At 30.2% G+C, this 22,938-nt stretch overlaps 1 protein-coding gene across 1 annotated transcript in view; it reads left to right on the top strand.

The window, feature by feature from the left end:
- The window catches only part of LOC127086277 (E3 ubiquitin-protein ligase BIG BROTHER), a 77,360-nt gene extending 55,678 nt beyond the window's left edge, over nucleotides 1-21,682 (top strand). The window contains exons 4-7 of the mRNA XM_051027006.1: nucleotides 20,680-20,763; nucleotides 20,941-21,024; nucleotides 21,122-21,292; nucleotides 21,400-21,682. Of these exons, the coding sequence (XP_050882963.1) occupies nucleotides 20,680-20,763; nucleotides 20,941-21,024; nucleotides 21,122-21,292; nucleotides 21,400-21,534 (474 nt within the window). The 3' untranslated portion in view covers nucleotides 21,535-21,682. The remainder of the gene's footprint in view (nucleotides 1-20,679; nucleotides 20,764-20,940; nucleotides 21,025-21,121; nucleotides 21,293-21,399) is intronic.
- The last annotated feature ends 1,256 nt before the right edge of the window (nucleotides 21,683-22,938 follow it).

Raw genomic sequence — 22,938 nt, 5'->3', positions numbered from 1 at the left:
AAAAATGAAAAATAGATTGGTGTTATCAAATGCAAGCATGAATATCATGCAGATTGCATAACACAGTGGCTGCTTTTAAAGAATAGTTTCTCAATCTGCAAAATAAAAGCTTTGAATGATGCATAAGAATCCTTAATTTCTTCTTGCACCCATATCCCTTAATATCTCTCAAATCACTTTTTGGATAATTGGATTTTTGACTTTATTCATACTTTGCTATGGTACTATGTATTTTGGGTACTAGAACTTTGAATCTATCAACTTGTGTCTATTTTATCATGTTGGATTAATTATATATTAGTTTTATATGCATGATTTGAACTAAAACTCTTATACTTGTTCATGTGTTCTATGCCGTTTGAACTTAGTTTACTTGGTATTCAATATATCTTTGTGTTTGTGAGCTTCTATAAAATGTTAGATGAAAAATATTGTGAGATTGATGAAGAAGAAGAAGGATGAGAGGAACAATATTGTGTATTGTGAGAGGATGAGATGAAGCGTGATGTTTGTTTGAGAGGAAGTTGAGAAATGAAAGCATAAAAAATTAGTTGTCTCATTTATGACCATTGCATGCGCTTTGACATTTATGCATGTGATGTTGCTGAGTATTTTTCATTTCGCGACCACTCTAAACATTTTTGCATGCATAACACGTCGCAACTCATGTTGTTGCTGAGTGTTTTTCACTTTGCAACCCATGTGACGTTGCTGAGTGTTTTTCACTTCGCAACCATTCTGACACTGCTCTGCTAAAAGCTGCATTGAAATGAATGGTGATAACTTTCAAATTTTGAATTTTGAAAACAACATTGCAAGGTGATTACCAGACATCAAATATTTTTGTAAAAATTGTTTCCCTCCAAATGAGTTACGAGGTGATGTATTTACTAAATTATATTTTTTTAATTTTTTTTGGATAAATGGATTTCGAGGTGATTGACACTCAGCAACACTCATTTTTTTGTGAGGTGAATTTCACCCAGCTAAATTATCCATCTAATTTAAGTATTTATTGTAATATATAATTTAGAATGTTATATTCATGGAATATAATAGGATGCCATAAAGCATAGGATGAGGTGAAAAATTCAAAAATGTATAATGTAGTACTACTTGATCGACTTATGGACTTAAGAGCACTCATCTCTCCTTGGCTCTTGGCAACCTGGTGGGGATGGATATTTTTGGATATTTTCTCATGTTATCAGGTTAACTAAAGTATTTGATTATATGGTAGATTATTTCATAAGTGGATAGAGGACGAGGCATTGACTAAGATGAACGACAACAATATTCTCACGATCACTGCGACCTTAGAGAACACCTCATTTAATATGGGCATCAATCACATTATTCTCACGATTTGTGAAACTTGTATCCAAATCCACCCTAGGGTTCTACAAGTAGATTTGTCTAAGGAATTCAAAAAATATTATAGTCTAATTGCAACAACCAATTTAATAAATCATGTTTTCTTCTTTTCAAGGGAGTGTCACTTTACTCAACAGATCATAAGCAACATTTATTTTCTCTACACAATAATTGATTATTGATTTTAAATCCCATATGTTTAATTGAGCTTTGGCAAGACACTCTCAACCATTTATTAGCTTTTCAACCAAAGGATAAGGGCTGATACATCTTATTGATATCATTCAAGCTCTCACTGCAAACTTGGAGCTTTTGTGTGTGTGTGTGTGTGTGTGTGGGGGGGGGGGGGGGGGGGGGGCGGAGGGGGGAGGAAAATCATTCATCCATTAAACTTATGGCGGTGGTATGGTCCTATGTTAGCTACACTGACCACATGTGATAAGGAAATTAAAAGGCCCACTAGAGAAAGAAAGAAATCAGTATGGCTTAAAAAAATTTATTATTAAAAATAGGGTTTAACTAGTATTATACAATAGTTTATATTTGTGGTATCTCTTTATTATTGGCCCATGACCCAACTAGTAGTTATAACCCTAGTTATTTATTTGTAAGTTCTTAGAAGTTTGAGCTTTTATGAAAGATCTGAAAGTTATTCTTATGTTATTTCTTTTTTTGCAACTTAGATATAATCTTAGCTTAGAAAAGTCTATCATTGCCACTTTCATCTCTTGCACTCATGGCCCCTCAAACCTTCTAACCCTTCCTCTCGAGAAATTATAGAGGAAATTGTTCAAACAACCCACATACACCTTGATAATGCTATGAAGAAGAACCAACAACAAATGTATGAAAGGTTTGACAAAGCAACTGCAAATATGCAACAACATGTGAGAGAGATCCACATAAGGATGGACAATGAAAAGCATGTTGCAGACACATATATGAGTCCATGATGTCCATTATCACCAAATTAATTGAACAAAAGGAACAAAAACCTTATGCAACTGTACACACCGCATCTAGTTCCTCATGTATAACTCAAAATCCTTCATCTATCCCTATGATTACAATCCATATTTCTCATGTTTCTACCCCTGCCAAAAAACCCATTAGACATTCCACAACTTTTACTCAGACCCCTACATAACCTATTATTCCTGTAGCTATGAGAAACACTGCTACTAAACCACCACCCCCTTACCCACCCTGCCTCACTACCCCACCAAATTTTACAAACACATCAGCTTACAATATTCCTTTTATACACCAAGTTTCATACCCACACATTTCCAAAATTCCCACACTACCCCCTTTTCGAACCCCTAAATTGGAACTAGCTTTGTGTCGTACCTTGAAAAATACGATCCTTTGCGAATCGCATCACACACTCGTGGACAAAAATGTTCGAACAGATTCGCCACCGAACTTATTTATTTCAATGAAGGAATAGAAAAATATCTATAAAACCTTTTGGAAAAGAACATGGTCGTCGCAACCATATTTTGGGTTCGGAAGTCGATTACGTAAGGAGAATGTATTAGCACCCCTCACGTTTGTTGTACTCAACGGGAACCTTTTAGTTTAACTTGCGATTTGAATGTTAGTTTATGTTATTTGTTTTTTTTGAATTATTAAAAGGTAAAAGAGAAAAATAAAGGGTTCTCAAAAAGTTTTTTTATTAATGTGCCTAACGAGATTGCTGGTCTCGCTCCTACGTATCTCCGAACGCAATAGAGAACTCAAGGCATATGTAGTTATGGGTAGAAAATATTTATGCTTTGGTTGATTTTAGCGAAAGCTATCTTGTATTAATCACCGAAAAACATTGTTTTACTCAAAACAAATGATGAGCGGGCTTTTCCATCACATAGAATGGATTTATAAATCAACATTCACGGGAAAACGCCACTTATCTCAACTCAATGATTGTGGATAAAGCATTATTTTGCATCATCTTAAGAGAAAATATCTTTCGTTTATAAAAAGGTTTTTAAGATCAATCACACGACGACGAGAAAAAAGTTTGATGTGTTGGATGTATTTTAAAGGTGAATGATGAATGTTTGATGAGAACAAGACATAAGCCTCGGGATCAAGCATTCGAGATTTCACCGGAATGCTAGATTTCAACAGTCCTTTTTCATTCAAAATTAATTGAGAAAATTGTTTGATGGACAATGAACGTTTGATAAGAATCAATTATTCAAAAAGTTACATCAGAATGCTTGATCCCAACGGCCCTTATTTGTCCAAGTTGATTTAAGTGTTTTAAGAACGAAAGAAAAGAATCAATGGTTAACCCAAAAGCGTAGCTTTGGACCCATTATTCGGAATCATTAAGTTATGTACTCATCATTATGAATCATTAAGTTATGTACTCGTCATTATAAATATTATCAATAGAAATTGATTTATCTAATGTTAAAATGACTACCATTTAACTTGAAGGAACTTATATTCAAGACCCCATGGATTCAAAATTTATATGTTTTAATTTTAATTCAGAATTATTTGATATTACTCGAAATCATGGAAATTATCTATCACTAATGTACATTGCCTTAGTGGTAAAGACGTATGATGTGGCTTAAGGGTTTTGAGTTTACTTTTTTTGTAAAATATGACAATAACGTGTTGGTGGCTTTTATCATTAAATGTTATTTAAGAATAACAATTTTTTTTTCTCATTTTTTAATGCTATGGTAAAGAATAAACTTTTATATTATAATCATATTCTTACAACTTTTCAAAATAAATAATAAATATTTCACACCTATTTTCTACTAATATAACCCGGTTGGATTTTGTAAAGGAGTAAATAGATTTTTTTTTCTCGGGGACCAATTTAGATTCTACAATTTTTGCGAGGGATCAAAATACGTCTTCACTCTTTTTATAAAATATGACAATAGCATGTCAGTGGTTTTTATCATTAAATGCTATTTAAAAATAATTTTTATTTTTATTTTTTTATTGCTATGAAAAATAATCAATTTTTATATTATAATCATATTCTTAAAAAGTAACAAAATAAATAATAAAAATTTCACAACTATTTTCTACTAATATGACCCGATTAAATTTTATAAGAGGTTTAATAAAAAAAAAATCTCAGAGATTAATTTAATTTCTATAATTTTTTATGAGAGACCAAAACATATCTTCACTTTTCTAATAAAATATGACAATAGTTGTTGGTGGTTTTTATCATTAAATGCTATTTAAGTATAACATTTTTTTCTTTTTTTAATGCTATGATAAAGAATAAATTTTTATATTATAATTATATTTTTAAAAATTTCAAAATAAATAATAAATAAATATTTGACACCTATTTTCTATCATTTGTTGAGAATTGGAAAGCATATATTTATTTTAAAAATAAAAAGAAGTCATCTCATTTTCTCCTACTAGCTGCCTCAAACATTATCTAGATGATTTAAGACATGGTTTGAAATATATTTCATCTATATATTTCATTTCAACTTTTCATTCTTTTTACTCTATCACAATCAACAATAAATCAATTGTTGTGCCACAACCAACATTGTAAGTATCATATTGTTTTGTATATACCTTTCTCTCTTTCTATTGATTTTCTCAAGTAAGCCTTAAGAGTTGCGTCCCTACTTTTACAAAACTATGGTCACTTAGACAGACACGACCGGGCAAGCTTTCCCACATCCACTCTTTTACAACTTTGAGGCTTCCAAGACCCTTTTCTCGATACATCGCGATAATACAAGTATTTCATTGGAATCTTGAGTCTCGTAGTGAATGAGATTTGACATGTTTTCAAGTAGAATAGAATCATTAGGGGATTTGAAAGTCATTACCGCCAACTTCAACAACCATTTGAGTTATCATCATTAAAACTTAAGAGAATTTATTAGTTGCATACATGCAAGCACATAGATCCACATAAATCATATTCCTTTTTCTAGTACGTCTATTAGGATATGACAACACACATGGGAAACAACATGCCCCATTGGTAGCGTTGTAGTAGCTTTTGTAGTCTCTGACAGCTTTTGATCCTCATTATCTATTAACGTGATAGCTTATCCCTATTTCCCCGTGTAAGACCCTAATTTTGCCCCTAAGATCCCTCATGTCATCTCATCAACTTGGCATTAGCATTGGGATCACATCTTGGTATCCTCTTCACCTATCATTCGTTGGGTTTGCATTAGGAGAGATTACCAAGCACATGTGATTGTATCATACTTTATTTCTCTTGTTTACTAACCAAAACACCAAAAACATGTCTAGTATAGTTTTGTTTCTTTTGTAGATAGTGTGTGAATCCACTTATGCCTCATTAAGCTCACAACTAGGGTTTGAGACCCTCAGTGTAAGGTATCAAGCAATAAAAGGTCTAATTGAGTTCTAAGCATCATATATGGATCCCCATTTCCACATTTGTTATTTTGATCAAGAATTCATCAAGAGATTGAAGCTTGTTTGTCAAGGAAGCCTTAATTTATCAGGGTATCTTGTGTGCCTTCCTCAACAAGTTTCTTCAACAATTAGTCAAAAAATATTATGGGATACTTCATTTAACATCAATGTAAGCATATATGATCCTCCATGAGCCCCAAAGAGCAAAAGAACTTCAGGTTTTCAAGTTGGTTCAAGGAGGTTGATCAGAAAAGTCAACTAGTCAAATCTAGGGTTCCCTAGACCCTATCTCCTACAATATTTGTCATATAAAATTATTCCAAGATAAAAGTTACTCTTTGTAACATTCCGAATAACTTTCATGTTGCCATCAAGAGCTAAGTTTGCTTGGAAAGTCATGTTTTATGGGGAAAGATTATAAGTCATTTTGTTTGTGCCCTAGATAGAAGGTCAACTTCCAAAAATCATAACTTTCTCAATTTTTATGATATGAAGATGATACAACTTTCATGATCAATTTCTAGATGTCTTATACAATGTTTCTTCTTTTAGAAAGGTAAAATTCCACTTGCAAGGGCATGTGCCATGAGGAAACATTGTAGGTCATTTTGGGCCATTACCATTGAACATGCATTTTTTCTCAACTTCTAAAGTCCATAACTCCATCATGCAAGATCTAAATGGTGTCAAATTTGTTATCAAATTGAAGACAATTGAAATATATACAACTTTGAAGGAGGAACCAAAGTCATTTGAAGCTCATAGAAAAAGTTATTCAAGGTAGAAAAAGGGGTCATTTGACTTTTAACTTAGAAAATTTTCATGTATGTTTGATTCCTCCAACTTCAACACCAAAATTCATCATGATACAAGCTTCAAATTGAAAAAGTTACAACATTAAAGTTGTTCCTTTTCATACTAGATTTCCAAATAGTCCAAGATCATTCCATTTAAAGAAGAATTGAAGGGGTTGCGCATGGTTACTTTGCATGGCCCAATTTGGCAATTTTTGAACTAAAATTTCAAATTCTTTTGCATGGCTACATGTAATGATCTCAACATCAATTGTGCACAAATTTGGACTTAATGCAATCATCATTTGGGCCTAAATGGTGTGAAAGACCCATGCGCACGAGTTACTATTTTTGGCCAAATTTTCAAATGGTGTGAAAAGGAATTCATAAGCCTATAAGTACATGCCCATTGCCTCAGAATTGGAGGACCCTTGCCCAAGCTTTGATATGAAAATCCCCTAACCTCCATTGATAGAACAATCTTGAAGATTTCATTGAAATCGAGTATTAGTTCACCTTCTATTTTTGAGCTAAAACTCCAAGGATTCACAACCATTTTCATTTGAATTATCTCCTACAAGCAAGAAGAAGCAACGCCAAGAGGATTGGGATCGAGATCGAGCTTCATCACTCCAAAAAATATGGGACTTTCACCAAAAAAATTCGAATAATTTCCTCTTCCATTTTCTGAATTAAAATCATTTTTTCGATTGGATTTGATAGTTTTAGTGAATTAAATGATTTTTGATTTGTTTTTAATTAATTTTAAATACTTCTGACTTTCAAAAATTCCCAAAAAAATTAGTTAAAGGTTCTTTGACCTTGTTTGACTTATGATAAATTCCTTGGTCATTTATTTGGTGATTTGAAGGGATTTGAGGTTTTTCATCTTTAAAAATGCATTTTTGTTCATTTAAAAATTAAAATTAAATTGTTTAATTGCATAAAATTATGTGGAGCTATTTGATTGACTTTATGTTAACTCATCTTCTGTTTGACCTTGATATTGGTTGAATTGGACTTCAATTTGATCAAAACCATTGGATTTAAGGGGTTGATGAAGTTTGAACTTCATCCCCCAAAATGAATGAATGGTATTGATCAAATGAAGTTCATCCCTTGATCAATTTGGGATTTCTTTTCACTTCATTTTCTCATCTTCATCTCCTTCTTTCCCAATCCTTCATTGACCAATGACTTCTCGAATATTCAAATGCTAGTTGATTCATCAATGATCTTGTGTCAGATGAATCAACATGAGCATGATTGAGATATGTTCATCCCATTTTATTATTTTTATGTGTCGTATGCTTTAGGAGCTTGGTCATTATACCTTGTATCTAGCATGCATTAACGCCAATATTTTTATTGCCCGACCTCAGATAGTTGTGACTTCTACATAAGTCCAATTACGATTACTTAACATAGAGCTAAATTTGTCCCAAAGGCATAGTATTTTTGTAAGTGAGACTGTAAGTCTCCCATTCCTCATGGTATTGTGTGAAGATTTAAACTTTTTTCCATTTGTGAGAGCTAGTGGCATACTTGTTGATTTATCCAAGTTGGAGCACCTCTCATGAATGATGTCTTGGTTCATATCTTCATGTTTGTGAGTGGATGGTTGAGTGTTCTCCAAATAATAACTTAAAATAATTTTCTACTTCCACTAACATCGACTAATATCTTTTGTATTGCCTTTATTTTAATGCAATTTAAAGCAATTTAAATTTATGCACTTTATCATTCATTGTCATTTATATTTCATGTAACTTGTTTATGTTTAAGTCATTTTCACTTTGCTCACCGCCATACTTTGTGCTTGTATTATATTATGCTTGTGATTTTATTTTGTTTATGGTCTTAGGACCTTAAAATACTTAATATCAACAAAAACCCTAAAAATACATTGGTGGACTGTTGGATCTCTATCTGAGACTTAATCTGAACTTTTGGAATTAGAATAGGCAACACCCCTATGCTTTGGAGACTTGGCCAATGCCATTCATCTGATACAAGCCATGAGAACTCCATTGGTTTATCTGTTACTTTGTATCTATGCTCAAGTTGTTATTTTAATTTTATTGTTTATACCTGATGCTTGTTTCTATGAGTTTATGTCAAGGAATATTCATCTGATACATTTGAAGACATTGAAGACTGCTTGCTTTTAGAGTGCTTGCTTGGATGTTTTGGCTATCTTTATTTGATGCCATTTGGTTGTCATATTAATTGCTTGGATGATTATGATTATTGCTTGCTTAAAAGTCCAAAGGAAATGGATTTCTATATGACATTCTTATCTTATGGATTGCTTCCTATTGGTTAGATCTTTTCAACTCTAAACTTTTAAATCTTGTTTAGGATAGTCCCTTCATCTCCCCCCACTTCTTTAATTTCAAAATCTCTCCCTCATTTTCAAAACCTTCTTTGATTGTTGTTTTCAACTTAGACTTATTTTAATGAGTAGAACCCTTGGCCTTATGCCATTGAATTTTCAAAATATTTTCTTAAATCAAACTTGTAAATAAACTTAACCATATTGACTTAAATTTCAAAAGACAAAAAGAACTAACAACCTCACCTAATCCTTTGGCCATTTTATGCCTTTTCTTTTAAGACTTTTCAAAAGAGAGCATTTAGATTTGAGTTATCTTTGGTTAAGATATAATTCTCCCATTTCCATAATATTTTGATTATAAGTTTTTCCATTTATTAGAGATTAGTGGCATACTTGTTGATTGAATCCAAGTTTGGAGCCCTCCCTCTTAAATATTGTAAATCACTCATTATCGATGGATGTTTGGTTGAGTATTCTCCCTTTGATAACAAAAGATATTTAAGCTTTTGTTAAAATCAATCCACCAATTTCTTTGAAATTTTTATCATGAACTACGAGGTTTTAATCCCTAATTTTTATGTTTCTACGTAGGTATTAAACCGAAGGTATTGTCAAACATAAAAAATGTAAATAATTGAATTATTTTCTCATCCTCTCATTCTATTTTTTTATCAAACATCTTTTCAACTAAAACACTTACTCATAAAAGGGCTCCTTAGGAATACCTATGACACTTTGGATGCTAATACTTTCCCTCTGTGTAACAAACCCCCTTACTTGTAATCTCTGACATTTTATTAGTATTGATTTGAAAACTTCTTATCTTTGAATTTTGTTCGTATTTTTCCCTTTTCCTTTGGAAACAATAAAAGCCCGGTGGAGACTCTGGTTTTATTGACGTTGAGCTAACCAATAGTTCGATAGTCACGAGTTTACCGCTACACCTTGCTCTAGAATCTTATTCAATTTAGTGTCAGTCCTCAAGTCACAACCTTAATCAGCTTCTTTTAGCCCTAAGGCCCATGAGAGCTGGTCTTGCTGACAGTAATCGTTATATTTTTTAATTCTACACACTAAAACAAAGTAAAAATGAAAGATGGAGCACCTAATGTGTTCATTATTAAATACAAAAACGTACTTAAAAATATATATAAATAAATCTAAACATTTAACATATAAGTGATGAATCCAACTATTTAAAATATAAAAAGTCATATAAATGTCAATGTAGTAAGAATAATACTTGACAAAGATGTCAAAGTTGAAGATGCGGAGTGATCAACATGGTTAAATCACAATAAATAGTATATAGCTCTTGTATAGTATGTAGGGGTGTTGGTCGATTAATATTTGTATTTTTGACTATTAAGAGAGAATTTCATTTATTGTGTTAATACTGTCAAATATAAGCGACCTTGTATTAAATTGAATTAACAATTTCGCGTGTCATATTTTATTGTTATTATTTTATTGTTTATCATTAATCTTGTGATATACAATATTACAACATTGTCTCTCACATCTTATCATTTATAAAACATAATTTCAGCTCAAAATCAAAATGAATTTAAAAACATTTAATAATTGAGTATAATAACTATAAAATATGAAATACAAAACTACACAATGGCAATAGTCAATGTTCCCCTTTTCAAAATAAAAATTATAAGTTCATAACAATTTGCGGGAAAAAATAAATAAAAATTACACATAAAAAATAATCTAAAATAAAATTAATTCAAAAGTTAGTCAAAAGTCTTTTAAGGAAGAATTAAATATTCATACATTTAAAAAAACGTTTAGATTCATATAATATTTTGTCAATTTTATTAATTATTAAAATATTAAATATTTTTTTTTAAAATAAGATGACATTAATTAAAATTCGAGGAATATACTCTAAAACAACACACCTTAAATTAAAAAAACAAGTATTTTTTTTTTCTTTTAAAAACTTGATATATGATCTTTCGATCGATTAATCTAAAGAGATCTATCCACTGTCTTGTCTATTAGTAATAAGTCAGTTTAAAATCTAAGTAAGATTCAAATCCGAGACTTAAAGAATAATACAATTTTAAGTTTCAAGTCTTCACCAATAGACCAATCTCTTATGTTACAAAAATAAAAATAAAAATATTAATTATAATACATAAGTCTTTGTAGATTTTCAAAGCTAAAAATATTTTTGTGATGTTTAAAAATTCTAAACATATTAAATATAAATTATTGATTATATTACATAAATTTAAAATATTATATATTATAACATATTATAATAACTACTCCCTCCGTTCTTTTTTAAGTGTTATTTTTTTTACTTTTTATATATATCAAGATAGTTAATCATTATTGTTACTTTTCAAACAATATTTCTTATTTGATCTATAATACCCTTAATTATTTATTATATTCATTTTAATTTTTTTTCCCTATAATAATTATTTAGGGGTAATTTAGACAAAAGTACAATTAATATTACCTTAAACTTTGCAAGTAACAATTAAAAAGGAACAATTTTTTTTAAAGAAAATGACAATTAAAAAGAAACGGAAGAAATATAACATTTGAAAATTCTAGATATTAACTTATAATATATATAAATATTTAAATATAAAAAATATATGACATCCAAGAGATAAGATTGAAGTAGTAAGATATTGAATAAAAAAAATATGGTTTAGATTTCACACAACCCACGTGTTTTTGGATCGAAATCACACTCTAATACCAATTATAACATACAAAATCAAAATTGTCTAAAATATAATTCTTGAAATTTCATATTGATAACGAATAATTAAAATTGCATTACTTTAAGTATTACATGCCTTAAATTATGACTTGAAATGCAAAACATGCACACTTGACTATTTCATTAGTTGTAATTTCTTTTACGAATTTTGAATTAATTAAATAGTAGTATGTTCGTTTTATTTTGTAATTCAAGTCAAAATTTACGGCATATAACACTCAAATAATATAATTTTAATTTATCCATTATCAATATGAGATTCTAAACAATTTAGACTTAACATAGATCTCATCAGATTAATAGGTAATCACTTTACCAATAAAACAATTAATTTGTATAATTTACTTCTAATGACGAATACATAACTTAATAATTCAGAATAAACATTTACTTCTTTACTTAGTTCAAATAACACATAGATAAATATTAACTTATTTCAAATAATAGACAAATTTAAAATAAAATTAATAAAATGTAAATCCTAAATATAATCAATCAAATTGAAATAAATAAATTAATATTTAATTTAATTATTATAAATTAATTTATTATTATTTAATTTGAATTAATTTAATACTTTAAAAAATTAATGAATAATTTAATTTGAATTAATTAAATATTTTAATAATTAATTATATTATTATTAAATTAATTGATTATTGTTTAATTGAAATAAATAAATATGTATTTGTGTGTTATTTGAAATAAGTAAATAAGTAAATGTTTATTCTGAATTATTAAGTTATGTATTCATTATTATAAATATTAACCATAGAAATTGATTGGTCTAATGATAAAGTCACTACCACTTAACTTAAAAGAATTCATATTCAAGACCCTGTGGGTTCAAATTTTGTATTTTTTAATTTAAATTTATAATTATTTAATATTATGAGAATTATCTATCACTAATGTACATTACCTTAGTGATAAAGACATATGATGTGGCTTAAGTATTTTGAGTTCACTCTTTATATAAAATATGACAATAGCTTGTCGGTGGTTTTATCCATAAATCTTGTTTAAGAATAACAATTTTTTCGTTTTTTAATGTCATGTAAACATTAAGTTGTTATATTATAATCATATTGTTAAAAAATTTCAAAATAAATAATAAATATTTTACACCAATTTTCTATTAATATAACCCAATTAAATTTCATAAAGAAGTAAATAGAACTTTTTTTCTCGGGGACTAATTTAGGTTCTACAATTTTTTTTGCGAGAGATCAAAATACGTCTTCACTCTTTTTCTAAAATATGACAATAGCGTGTTTTTATCATTAAATGCTATTTTAAAATAACATTTTTTTTTATTTTTTTATTGCTATGATAAATAATAAATTTTTATATATAATCATATTCTTAAAAAAATTCAAAATAAATAATAAATATTTCACACCTATTTTCTATTAATATGACCCAATTAAATTTTCTAAGAAATTAAAAGAAAAAAATTCTTTGAAATTAGTTTAATTTCTATAATTTTTTGTGAGAGACCAAAATATGACTTCACTCTTCTAATAAAATATGACAATAGCGTGCCGGTGGTTTTTATCATTAAATGCTATTTAAGTATAACTTTTTTTTTCTTTTTTTAATGTTATGATAAAGAATAAATTTTCATATTATAATCGTATTTTAAAAAAATTCAAAATAAATAATAAATAAATATTTGACACCAATTTTCTATCAATTGTTGAGAAATGGAAAGCATATATTTATTTTAAAAACAAAAAGAACTCATCTCATTTTCTCCTATTAGCTGCCTCAAACATTATCTAGATGATTTGAGATATTTTCACCTATATTTCATTTCAACTTTTCATCCTTTTCATTCATCAATTGCTGTGCCACAACCAACATTGTAAGTATCATATTGTTTTGTATATACCTTTCTCCCTTTCTATTGATTTTCTCAATACTTTACTTAATATTAAAATGATTGTGAAAAAAGTGAAGATTGAATGCATGTTTGTTCAAAAGATCATGATCAAAATCTGTCTAAATTCACACAATCAAACATTGAGAAAGCTAGGAACTTTTTATGATCATTTATTGAGAAATCTTGAAACATATCTAAAACATGTTGCAGTTTTCAAGTTTGAGTTAATTTGATTAATTTCAGGAGAAACCCTAAGTTGATGGATGATGAAAATGGCTCACGCAAAAGGATCAGAGGAAATCACCAACCTTCTAATCCTTTGGGAAGTTCTTCTGATTCTCCCCCTAACGAAGAACACACTGATGAGATCACTGAGAGAGACACATCAAGCTTCCCAACGCAACCTCAAGGCAACAACAATGGCGTTCAGGTTCCTCTTCCCGCCCGTCGACAACTCCGTAGACTTGATATCCATTGTGTTTCATCAAATCCTCCACACAGTGCTATGATCACTCCAGAAACAAGTTCTCAAATTCTTCATTCGGAAGGAGTCATGCCAGAGACATCTCTTAGCCATCAAACTGTTAGTCCCTTTTTTTAATGTTCAAATTAATGTAACATTTTCTCATTATTAAAAAACAAGAAAATTCATTGTTATATATATATATATATATATATATATATATATATATATATATATATATATATATATATATATATATATATATATATATATATATATATATATATATATATATATATATATATATATATATATATATATATATATATATATATATATATATATATATATATATATATTTTAAAGCTTTATTCCAATTTATACCTTTTAAATTAAATTTAATCTAATGGTCAATTAGAGACGCAAAATTTAATGACTATGTTTTTTTATCAAAAGTTTTATTTTATGAGTTTATATTAATTTTGTAAATTTTTAAAACAATAATAAAATAAATGAATTTTCATAGTTTTATTTTTTTTTCAAGTATTTTTTTATTCCTAATTAATTAAAGTTCATTTGTATAGGAGGTTGCTTTGACCGAAGAAAGGGAAAATTTAGAGGACCAAGATAGAATTACTCGCATGAATATCAATGGCATGACTTTTGAGGTAAGTACAAGTTTTTGATTTTTTTTTTCATCTTAAAATGTTTATATGAACATACGTTAATTTTACACTATAAATAATAAAAATATTATCTTCCGTCAAATTGTAGAAATATTTTTAAAATGATTGTATGACATGGCATATTGATAATGTAAAGTAATTTTACCCTGTCAATCAATTAATAATATTTATTTTGCTAAATCATAGAGATATTTTTTAAATGATTATATGATATGGCATACTGATAGTTTTTTTATTGAATGATAGTGTAAAATCATGTGTGTTCACTATATATACTCTCATAAAAAAACTGGATGATGCATCGACAATTTAAAATAATTTTACACTGTCAACTAATTATCAACGTATATTCCGCCAAATAATAGAGTTATTTTAAAGGCTTAATTGTGTTAGAAGTAATCCATATTCAGTAGTAGTATTAGTTTTTTAAGCGCAACCTAACTAGTGTAGGTTACCATTTTCGTCTACGTGGCATTATTGCTTGTGTATATAAACAAGTGTGTGTGTGTAACCATTTATTGTAACCGTTTGGAAGAGTGGTGGAAGTTTATTATTTTAATTCTCTCTTTTGTCTCTCTTCTTCCATCTTCATCTTCTTCATCTTGTGCACCAACAATTGGTATCTAGAGCTCCGGTTCAGATCCACATGGAAACACAGGGAAACACGAGTGAACGGTGAGTCGTTGTGTGATTGATTTTGTTTCTTTAGTTCATGTTGAATTTTTTATTGGAATCGTAACATAATCATATTTCTTGATTTTGCGAAATTGGGAAACACCGGTGTTTGGTGAGATCTGAGTGAATTGCACAAGGTTGAAGATGAATGGAAATAATAATTTGAGTATTAAGCTTCTAGTGTTCAATGGAAAGAACTGGAATCGGTGGATGATTTAAATGCGTGTGTAGTTTGACACTCAAGATGTTCTTGATCTCGTCAACGACAGTTACATTTTGATTGCACTTCCGGCAAATGCAGCGGATGCACGGAGGAATGTTCAGCGTGATCTGAGAAAGAAGGATCAGAAGGCATTGTTTTACATCCATCACTGTATGGATGCGACATGTTTGAGAAAATCGCTAATTCGACGGTGGCGAAGGCTGCGTGGGACACACTGGTACAATGCAATGATGGTGATGCATCAGTGAAGAAGGTGAAGCTTCAGTCTCCATGTAAGCAGTATGAGAATATCATCATTAAGAATAATAATAAGGTACCTAACTACATATCTAGAGTGATTTTGATCACAAATGAGATGAAGTCGTATGGAGACACTCTCTCTGAAGAAAAGATCATTGAGAAGGTACTTAGATCTCTTACTCCTCAGTTTGATTACATTGTTGTAGCAATTGAACATTCTAAGGATCTTATCACCATGAGAATTGAAGAGCTGCAAAGTAGTCTAGAGGCACAAGAGTTGCGTCTGACTGAGAGAAACTCTAAAATGGAGGTAGAACAGCATGCCTTAAAAGTATCTTTTGGTAAGAAATATCAAAAGCAATCTTGGTCAGAAGTCAAGAAGAAATCTGATGGTGTTCAGAAGTCAGATACCTCAACTTCTAAAAGGCAGAAGAGTGCTCAGAAGGGGAAGGAGAAGTATGAAAAGAGGAAAGTTCAGTGCTACTGTTGTAAGAAGTTTGGCCACTTCGCTGTTGATTGTTGGTCAAATACGGAAAGGAAGTTAGAAGAAGCAAACATAACTGGAGGAGATTTTGATGATAAACATGTGCTATTGATGGCTTCTGAGTATGATAGCGCGTCTTTGGAAGACTGGTGGTACATGGACACTGGTTGTTCAAATCACCTTATTAGAAATAAGAAATGGATGGTTGAGTTTGACTCAGGTAAGAGGACCAAGATCATATGTAATGATGATAAGTATCTGAATGCTGAAGGAATGAGAAATGTCAGAGTAGTTCTGAATATTGGTAAACCTGCATTGATTCAGAATGTGTGGAATGTTCCTGGCATGAAAAGTTATCTGATGAGTGTAGGTCAATTAATTGAGAAAGGATTTTTAGTTACCATGAAGGACAATATTTTGAAGTTGTATGACTGTAATTGGAATTTGATTATGAAGTTAGAACAGGGAAGAAGTAGAACATTCAAAGTGAATGATAAAACTGTAGACTCTGAATGCCTTATGCAACAAGTTTTGTGAAGGAAAGTGAGTTGTGGCAGAAAAGATTTAGTCATTTGAACTTCAGAAGCTTAAGGCATCTGAACTAAAAGAAGTTAGTACATGGAGTTCCTGCAATTAAGAAGCGAGAGAGTCATGCAATGTGTGTATGAGAGGGAAGCAACCAAGACTGTCATTTTCATCTAAAATGCCTCCAAGAGCAAAGCATGCTCAAAGAGTGGTGCATTATGATGTGTGTGGACCATTTCTAGTACCTTCACTTGGAGGGAATAAATACTTTGTGTCATTTGTTGATGAATTCATAAGGATGGCGTGGGTATGCCTTATAAAGTTCAAACACGAGGTGTTTATTGAATTTAAGAAATTCAGAATCAAGGTTGCGAATCAGAGTGGTCAGAAGCTGAAAGTTCTCAGAACTGATGGTGGAGGTGAGTATAACTCTACAGAATTCAGAAAGTTATATGAGGAGAATGGAATTAAGCATGAGGTGACTTGTCCATACACTTCTCAACATAATGGTCTTGCTGAAAGAAGAAACTAAACTTTGCTTGATATGACATGGAGCATGCTGAAGGAGAAGAAGCTACCTCACACCTTGTGGGGAGAAGCTGTTGCCACTGCAGCATATGTGCTCAGTAGGTGACCAACCAAAAAGCTGAAGGAAATTATTCATTTAGAGAAGTTGACTGAAGATAAACAAAGTGTGAGACATCTAAAGGTGTTTGGTTATGTTTGTTATAAACATGTTCCAAATGCTAAGAGAAGGAAGTTGGATGACACAAGCAGAGTTATGTTGCTTGTAGGTTACCATAGTACAGGTGCTTATAAGCTTTATTGTCATGTCACTAACAAGGTTGATTCAACAGAGATATCATTGTGAAAGAGTCAGAAGTGTAGGGTTGGAAGAAATATTAATTCAACTATGGTGAGGTCTTAAAACATGAGTTAACTTATGAAGATACTTCAGAATCTGAAGTTTTTAAAAATGAGTTAGAATCAAAAGATTATTTTGATTATGACTCTAAAGGCGAGTCTGATTTTGAAGGCGGATCTAATTCTGATCTAGATTTTGATGGTGATTTAGACTCTGGTAGAGATCCAGACTCTGGGAATATTCCAGACTCTGAAGGTGGTATTTCTGGGGTTCCAACATCTAAAGAAGATTCTGAACAAGTTCATAGGCCATAGAGAATCAAAAACGTTCCAAGAAGATTTGTAGAGTTTGACATGCTGCAAGATACTGAAATGGACTTTGATGGAGAGGTCATTCAGTTTGCCATTTTAGTAGACTCTCAACCAGTTAGTGTTGAAGAATCGCTCAAGAAGAAGGTATGCTTGAAGGCCATGAAAGAATAATTTAAGACTTTAAAAAGAAATTAGACTTAGGAGTTGACTGAGCTTCCAAAGGACAAGAAAGCCATCAGGGTCAGATAGTTTTTCAAGGTGAAACTGGATGCAAACAAATTAACTGTCAAACGCAAAGCAAGTTTAGTAACAAGAGGATTTAACAAAAATCTGGGTTAAATTACTTTGAAGTGTTTTCACCTGTAGTGAGACATGAAACAATCAGACTGTTGATTGTGATAGCTACTAACAGAAATTGACCTCTCATGCATCTCAATGTGAAATATGCCTTTTTGAACGGTATATTTCAAGAATAGGTATACGTGTCACAACCTCATGGATTTATGGAAAAGAATCAGGAAGGGATTATGTACATGTTACATAAAGCCTTGTATGGACTGAAACAAGCTCTTGGAGCCTGAAATTTGAAAAATGATTCATTCTTCAAGCTTCAATAATTTAGAAAGTGTGAGATAGAGTATGGTGTTTATGTTCAACATACTTCTGAAGGAAATATGATTCTGGTGTGTCTCTATGTTGATGACATATTGTTGACAGGAAGTTGTTTTGATGAGATAATAAAGTTCAATAAGGTGTTGATGAATGAGTTTGAGATGACAGATCTAGGAAATATGACATTTTTTAGGGATGGAGATTGTGTACTTTGAGAAAGGTATAATTTTGTATCAGCTGAAGTATGAACTTAAGCTTCTGAAGAGATTTGAGCTGCTGAATTATAAGGTTGCAGTCATACCTTTAGAAACAAATCACAAATTAGATTCTGATCCTGAGGGTGTTCATGTATATTTTACAACTTTCAAGAAGTTAGTTGGCTCTATGAGGTATTTGTTTAATACCATACCTGATATTTTTTGTGTAGTTGGAATGGTTAGTAGGTTCATGAGTAAACCGAAATGGTCTCATTACCAAGCTACTGTCAAGATTCTGAGGTATATTAAGGGGATTCTGAAGTATGGAGTTTTGTTCCCTTCTGGTGAAAAGGCTAATTCATAGATGATGTGTTACTCATACTCTGATTGGTGTGAGGATAAAGTTGACAATATAATTACTTTTGGATATTTGTTTAAGTATCTGAGAGGACCTATTTCTTGGTGTTCCAAGAAGAAACCAATTTTTGCTTTGTCAACCTGTGAAGCTAAATACATTGTAGGAGTTGTGGTTGCATGTCAACGTGTTTGACTTCTAAATTTACTTTAGGATCTGAAGATCAAGGTAAATAAGCCTCTAAAGCTGATGATTGATAACAAGTTTGCAATCAATCTTGCCAAGAACCCAATGTTGCATGGGAAAAGCAAGCATATTGAGACTATGTTTCACTTTCTAAAAAATCAGGTTCAGAATGGAGTGCCAGAAATGCATTGTAGCACCTATAAGCAACTGGCAGATGTTCGGACGAAAGCGATCAAGATTGATCAATTTCTCCACTTGAGAGATGGAATTGGTGTTTTTAGTTTTGATTAGATGAATATGAAGTAAGGGATGGTGTTAGAAGTAATTCATATTCAATATTTTTATTATTTTTGTTAAGCATAGCCTAGCTAGTGTAAGTTAGCATTTTCGTCTACGTGACATTATTGCTTGTATATATAAACAAGTGTAGTTGTCAATAGAGTATGTGTGTAACCATTTGTTGTAACCGTTTTGAAGAGTAGTGAGAGTTTGTTATTTAAATTCTCTCTCTTCTTTCATCTTCATCTTCTTCATCTTGTGCACTAACAAATTGCAACTTTGGTCCCCCTATTTTGTTTTTTTGTTGGTTTTGATTCCCCCATTTTAGAAATCAGGTTTTTAGTCTTTTTTTTTAAGTTTTTGTGTTGGGTTTTTTACTCCCCCAAAAGGGACCAAAATCCAATACAAAACTTAAAAAATAGACCAAAATTGTAGTTTTTATAATGGGGGACAAAAATTCAAAAAATGACAAAATAGAGGGATTAAAATTGCAAATAAGTCTATTTTAAAAATGATTGTATGACATGACATAATGATAGTTTTCTTAGAACTATGTTACACGGTCAATGCATGTCTATTATACTTTTTCTTAAGAGTAGATAGATGTTCCATCGAAAATGTAAAATAATTGTACACGATCAACAAACGAGTAACATATATTCCACCAAATCATAGACATACTTTTAAAATGATTGTATGACATGACATAATGATAGTTTTCTATTGGATTGGAGTGTAAAACTATTTTAAATTGTCAGTGCATGTCCATTATACATTTTCATAAGAGAAAATGGACAATTCACCGACAATGTAAAGTAATTTTACATTGTCAACGAATGAACAACATATATTTCGAAAAATCATTGAGATATTTTAAAAATAGTTGTATGATATGAGATATTTATAGTTTTTTTATGGAATGTAGTATACAACTAATTTATACTATTTGTATGTTCATTATACTCTTTTTATAGTGTTATTTTTTGTCAAGAATTTTTGGCATCCTTTTTAATTGAACTTCATTTCTAAAGGAGAATGCTTTGATGGATGAAATGGAAAATCTAATCGACCAACATCGACAATTTCTCTCACTTATTGATGAAATGTCTAATGAGGTAAGTGCAATATTTTTGTGATTATTTTTGTTTTTCTCAAAACTTCTATATAAAAATACGTTGATTTTGTTTATTTTGAAAAGAATAAATAAAATAAAATCAATTTATTTTATAATCTAGTTTTTTTTGTCTCAATAACTTTTTGGCTTCCTTATTAACTTAACTTCATTACTATAGGATTTTTCTTTATTTAATGAAGTGGGAAATCAAAATGATGAACATCAAGATATGCGGTTGAATATTGATGACATGTCTTATGAGGTAAATACATAAATAGATACTCAAATTTTATTTTCCTCTCAGTTCATAGGATATACAAAAATTGAAAAATATTTACATTAAGAATCATTGCTTAAAGGAACTTCTTCAATTGGGTGAGAGGATTGGAAGTGTATCCACTGGTTTATCAAAAGAAACAATTGCCATACAGCTAAAGACAAAACTTCTTTCACCAAGTCCTGTTGCTATTAATTTGGAGGAATTACCACCTGAAGAAGATGGGGAAAATAACTCTTGCCTAATATGCCAGGTATTATATTTTAACAAGAAATTCTATTCCACTCAGTATTTTCATTAATTTTTTAGGAAAATTCTTTATTTTCTTTTACTAACCAAGTATATCTATTAATTGGATAGGAGGAGTTTAAGGATCAGGAGAAGATTGGTGTTATCAAATGCAAGCATGAATATCATGCAGATTGTATAACACAATGGTTGCTTTTAAAGAATAGTTGTCCAATCTGCAAATTAGAAGCTTTGGATGATGCATAAGAATCTATAAATTCTTCATGCATTGATATCCCTTAATATCTCTCAATGCACTTTCTGGATAATTTGACTTTTGACTTTATTCATATTTTGCTATGGTATTATGTATGTTGGGTACTAGAACTTTGAATCTATCGACTTGCATTTATTTTATCATGTTGGATTAATTATATTAGTACTTGTTGTTATATGTATGAGTTGAATTAAAACTCTTATACTTGTTCTTGTGTTCTATATGGTTTGAACTTAGTTTACTTGATATTGAATGTATCTTTGTGTTTGAGTGCTATAATTTATAATGTTAAATGAGACCTTAGAGAATACTTCATTGTGTTTGAGTGCTATAATTTATAATGTTAAATGAGACCTTAGAGAATGCTTCATTTAAGTAAAGGTGTCAAAAAACCCTAAGTGAAAAAGCTTCAATAATTAGGTCTCCTATTTGACCCCATTTTTTTAGACTCTCTACTATATCAATAATTTTTGCCCCTTTATTTCTAAGCCTCGCCATATTTTTGTTTTTAAGGGCCTAAGTGAGGGACTCAAAATATAATTTGTTTGAAATAAAATATTTTATTTTTTAAAAATATATATTTTTAAAAAAATAAATCTTTTTTGAAAATCATTTTTTTTCTAAATAAAAAAGGTTGATTTTTTTCAAAAGTGAAAAAAAATCATTTAAAAATAATCTGAAAATAAAAAAATAATTATTTTTTGAAAATATTACAATATTTGATTTTTTTGAAAAAAAGTTCATTTTAAAAAAAAAATGATTTTTTTGAAAAAAATAAAAATACTTATATTTTTCTAAAATGAGAAAGGTGATTTTTTTCGAAAAAAAACATCAATACAGTCATCCCAAATTTGCACAAAAATATGTCACAAATAAATATAAACATCAATACAGTCATCCCAAATTTGCACAAAAATATGTCACAAATAAATATAAACATACAATACAACAAAGGCAAAAGGTAGGCAAAGCCCACTAGGAAAAGATAAGTCCCCAACAGAGTCGCCATTTTTCTGTAGCGGGATATTCGTTACCTTTAGATTTATTGACTAAATCAAAAGTAAATCATACAATTCCAGTCGCCACCGCACTTCTTTTTATCCAAAGGAAAGGTTAGAAAGCGAACAAAAACCGAGAAGTTTTATCGAATCAAAAACTAATAAAAATGTCAGAGATCTGGGTAAGGGGGTTGGTTATGCAATGGGAAGGTTTTAAGCATCCAAAACATCCTTAGTACTCTAAGGGAGCCCTTGTTGCAAAGTTGTATGGTATGTTGGTATTTGTGAAAATATTTGTGCAAACAAGATTGGGGAGATGAGAAAAGAATATACAAATTATTTACAATTTTGTTGTTTGAATGGATAAACCCATTGCCTACGTACCATCACAAAGGT

The sequence above is a fragment of the Lathyrus oleraceus genome, chromosome 5 (genome assembly GCF_024323335.1).
Source record: "Lathyrus oleraceus cultivar Zhongwan6 chromosome 5, CAAS_Psat_ZW6_1.0, whole genome shotgun sequence".
NCBI lineage: Eukaryota > Viridiplantae > Streptophyta > Magnoliopsida > Fabales > Fabaceae > Lathyrus > Lathyrus oleraceus.
The sequence above is the reverse complement of the archived record's forward strand: the minus strand, read 5'-3'. Positions and strand labels throughout refer to the sequence as shown.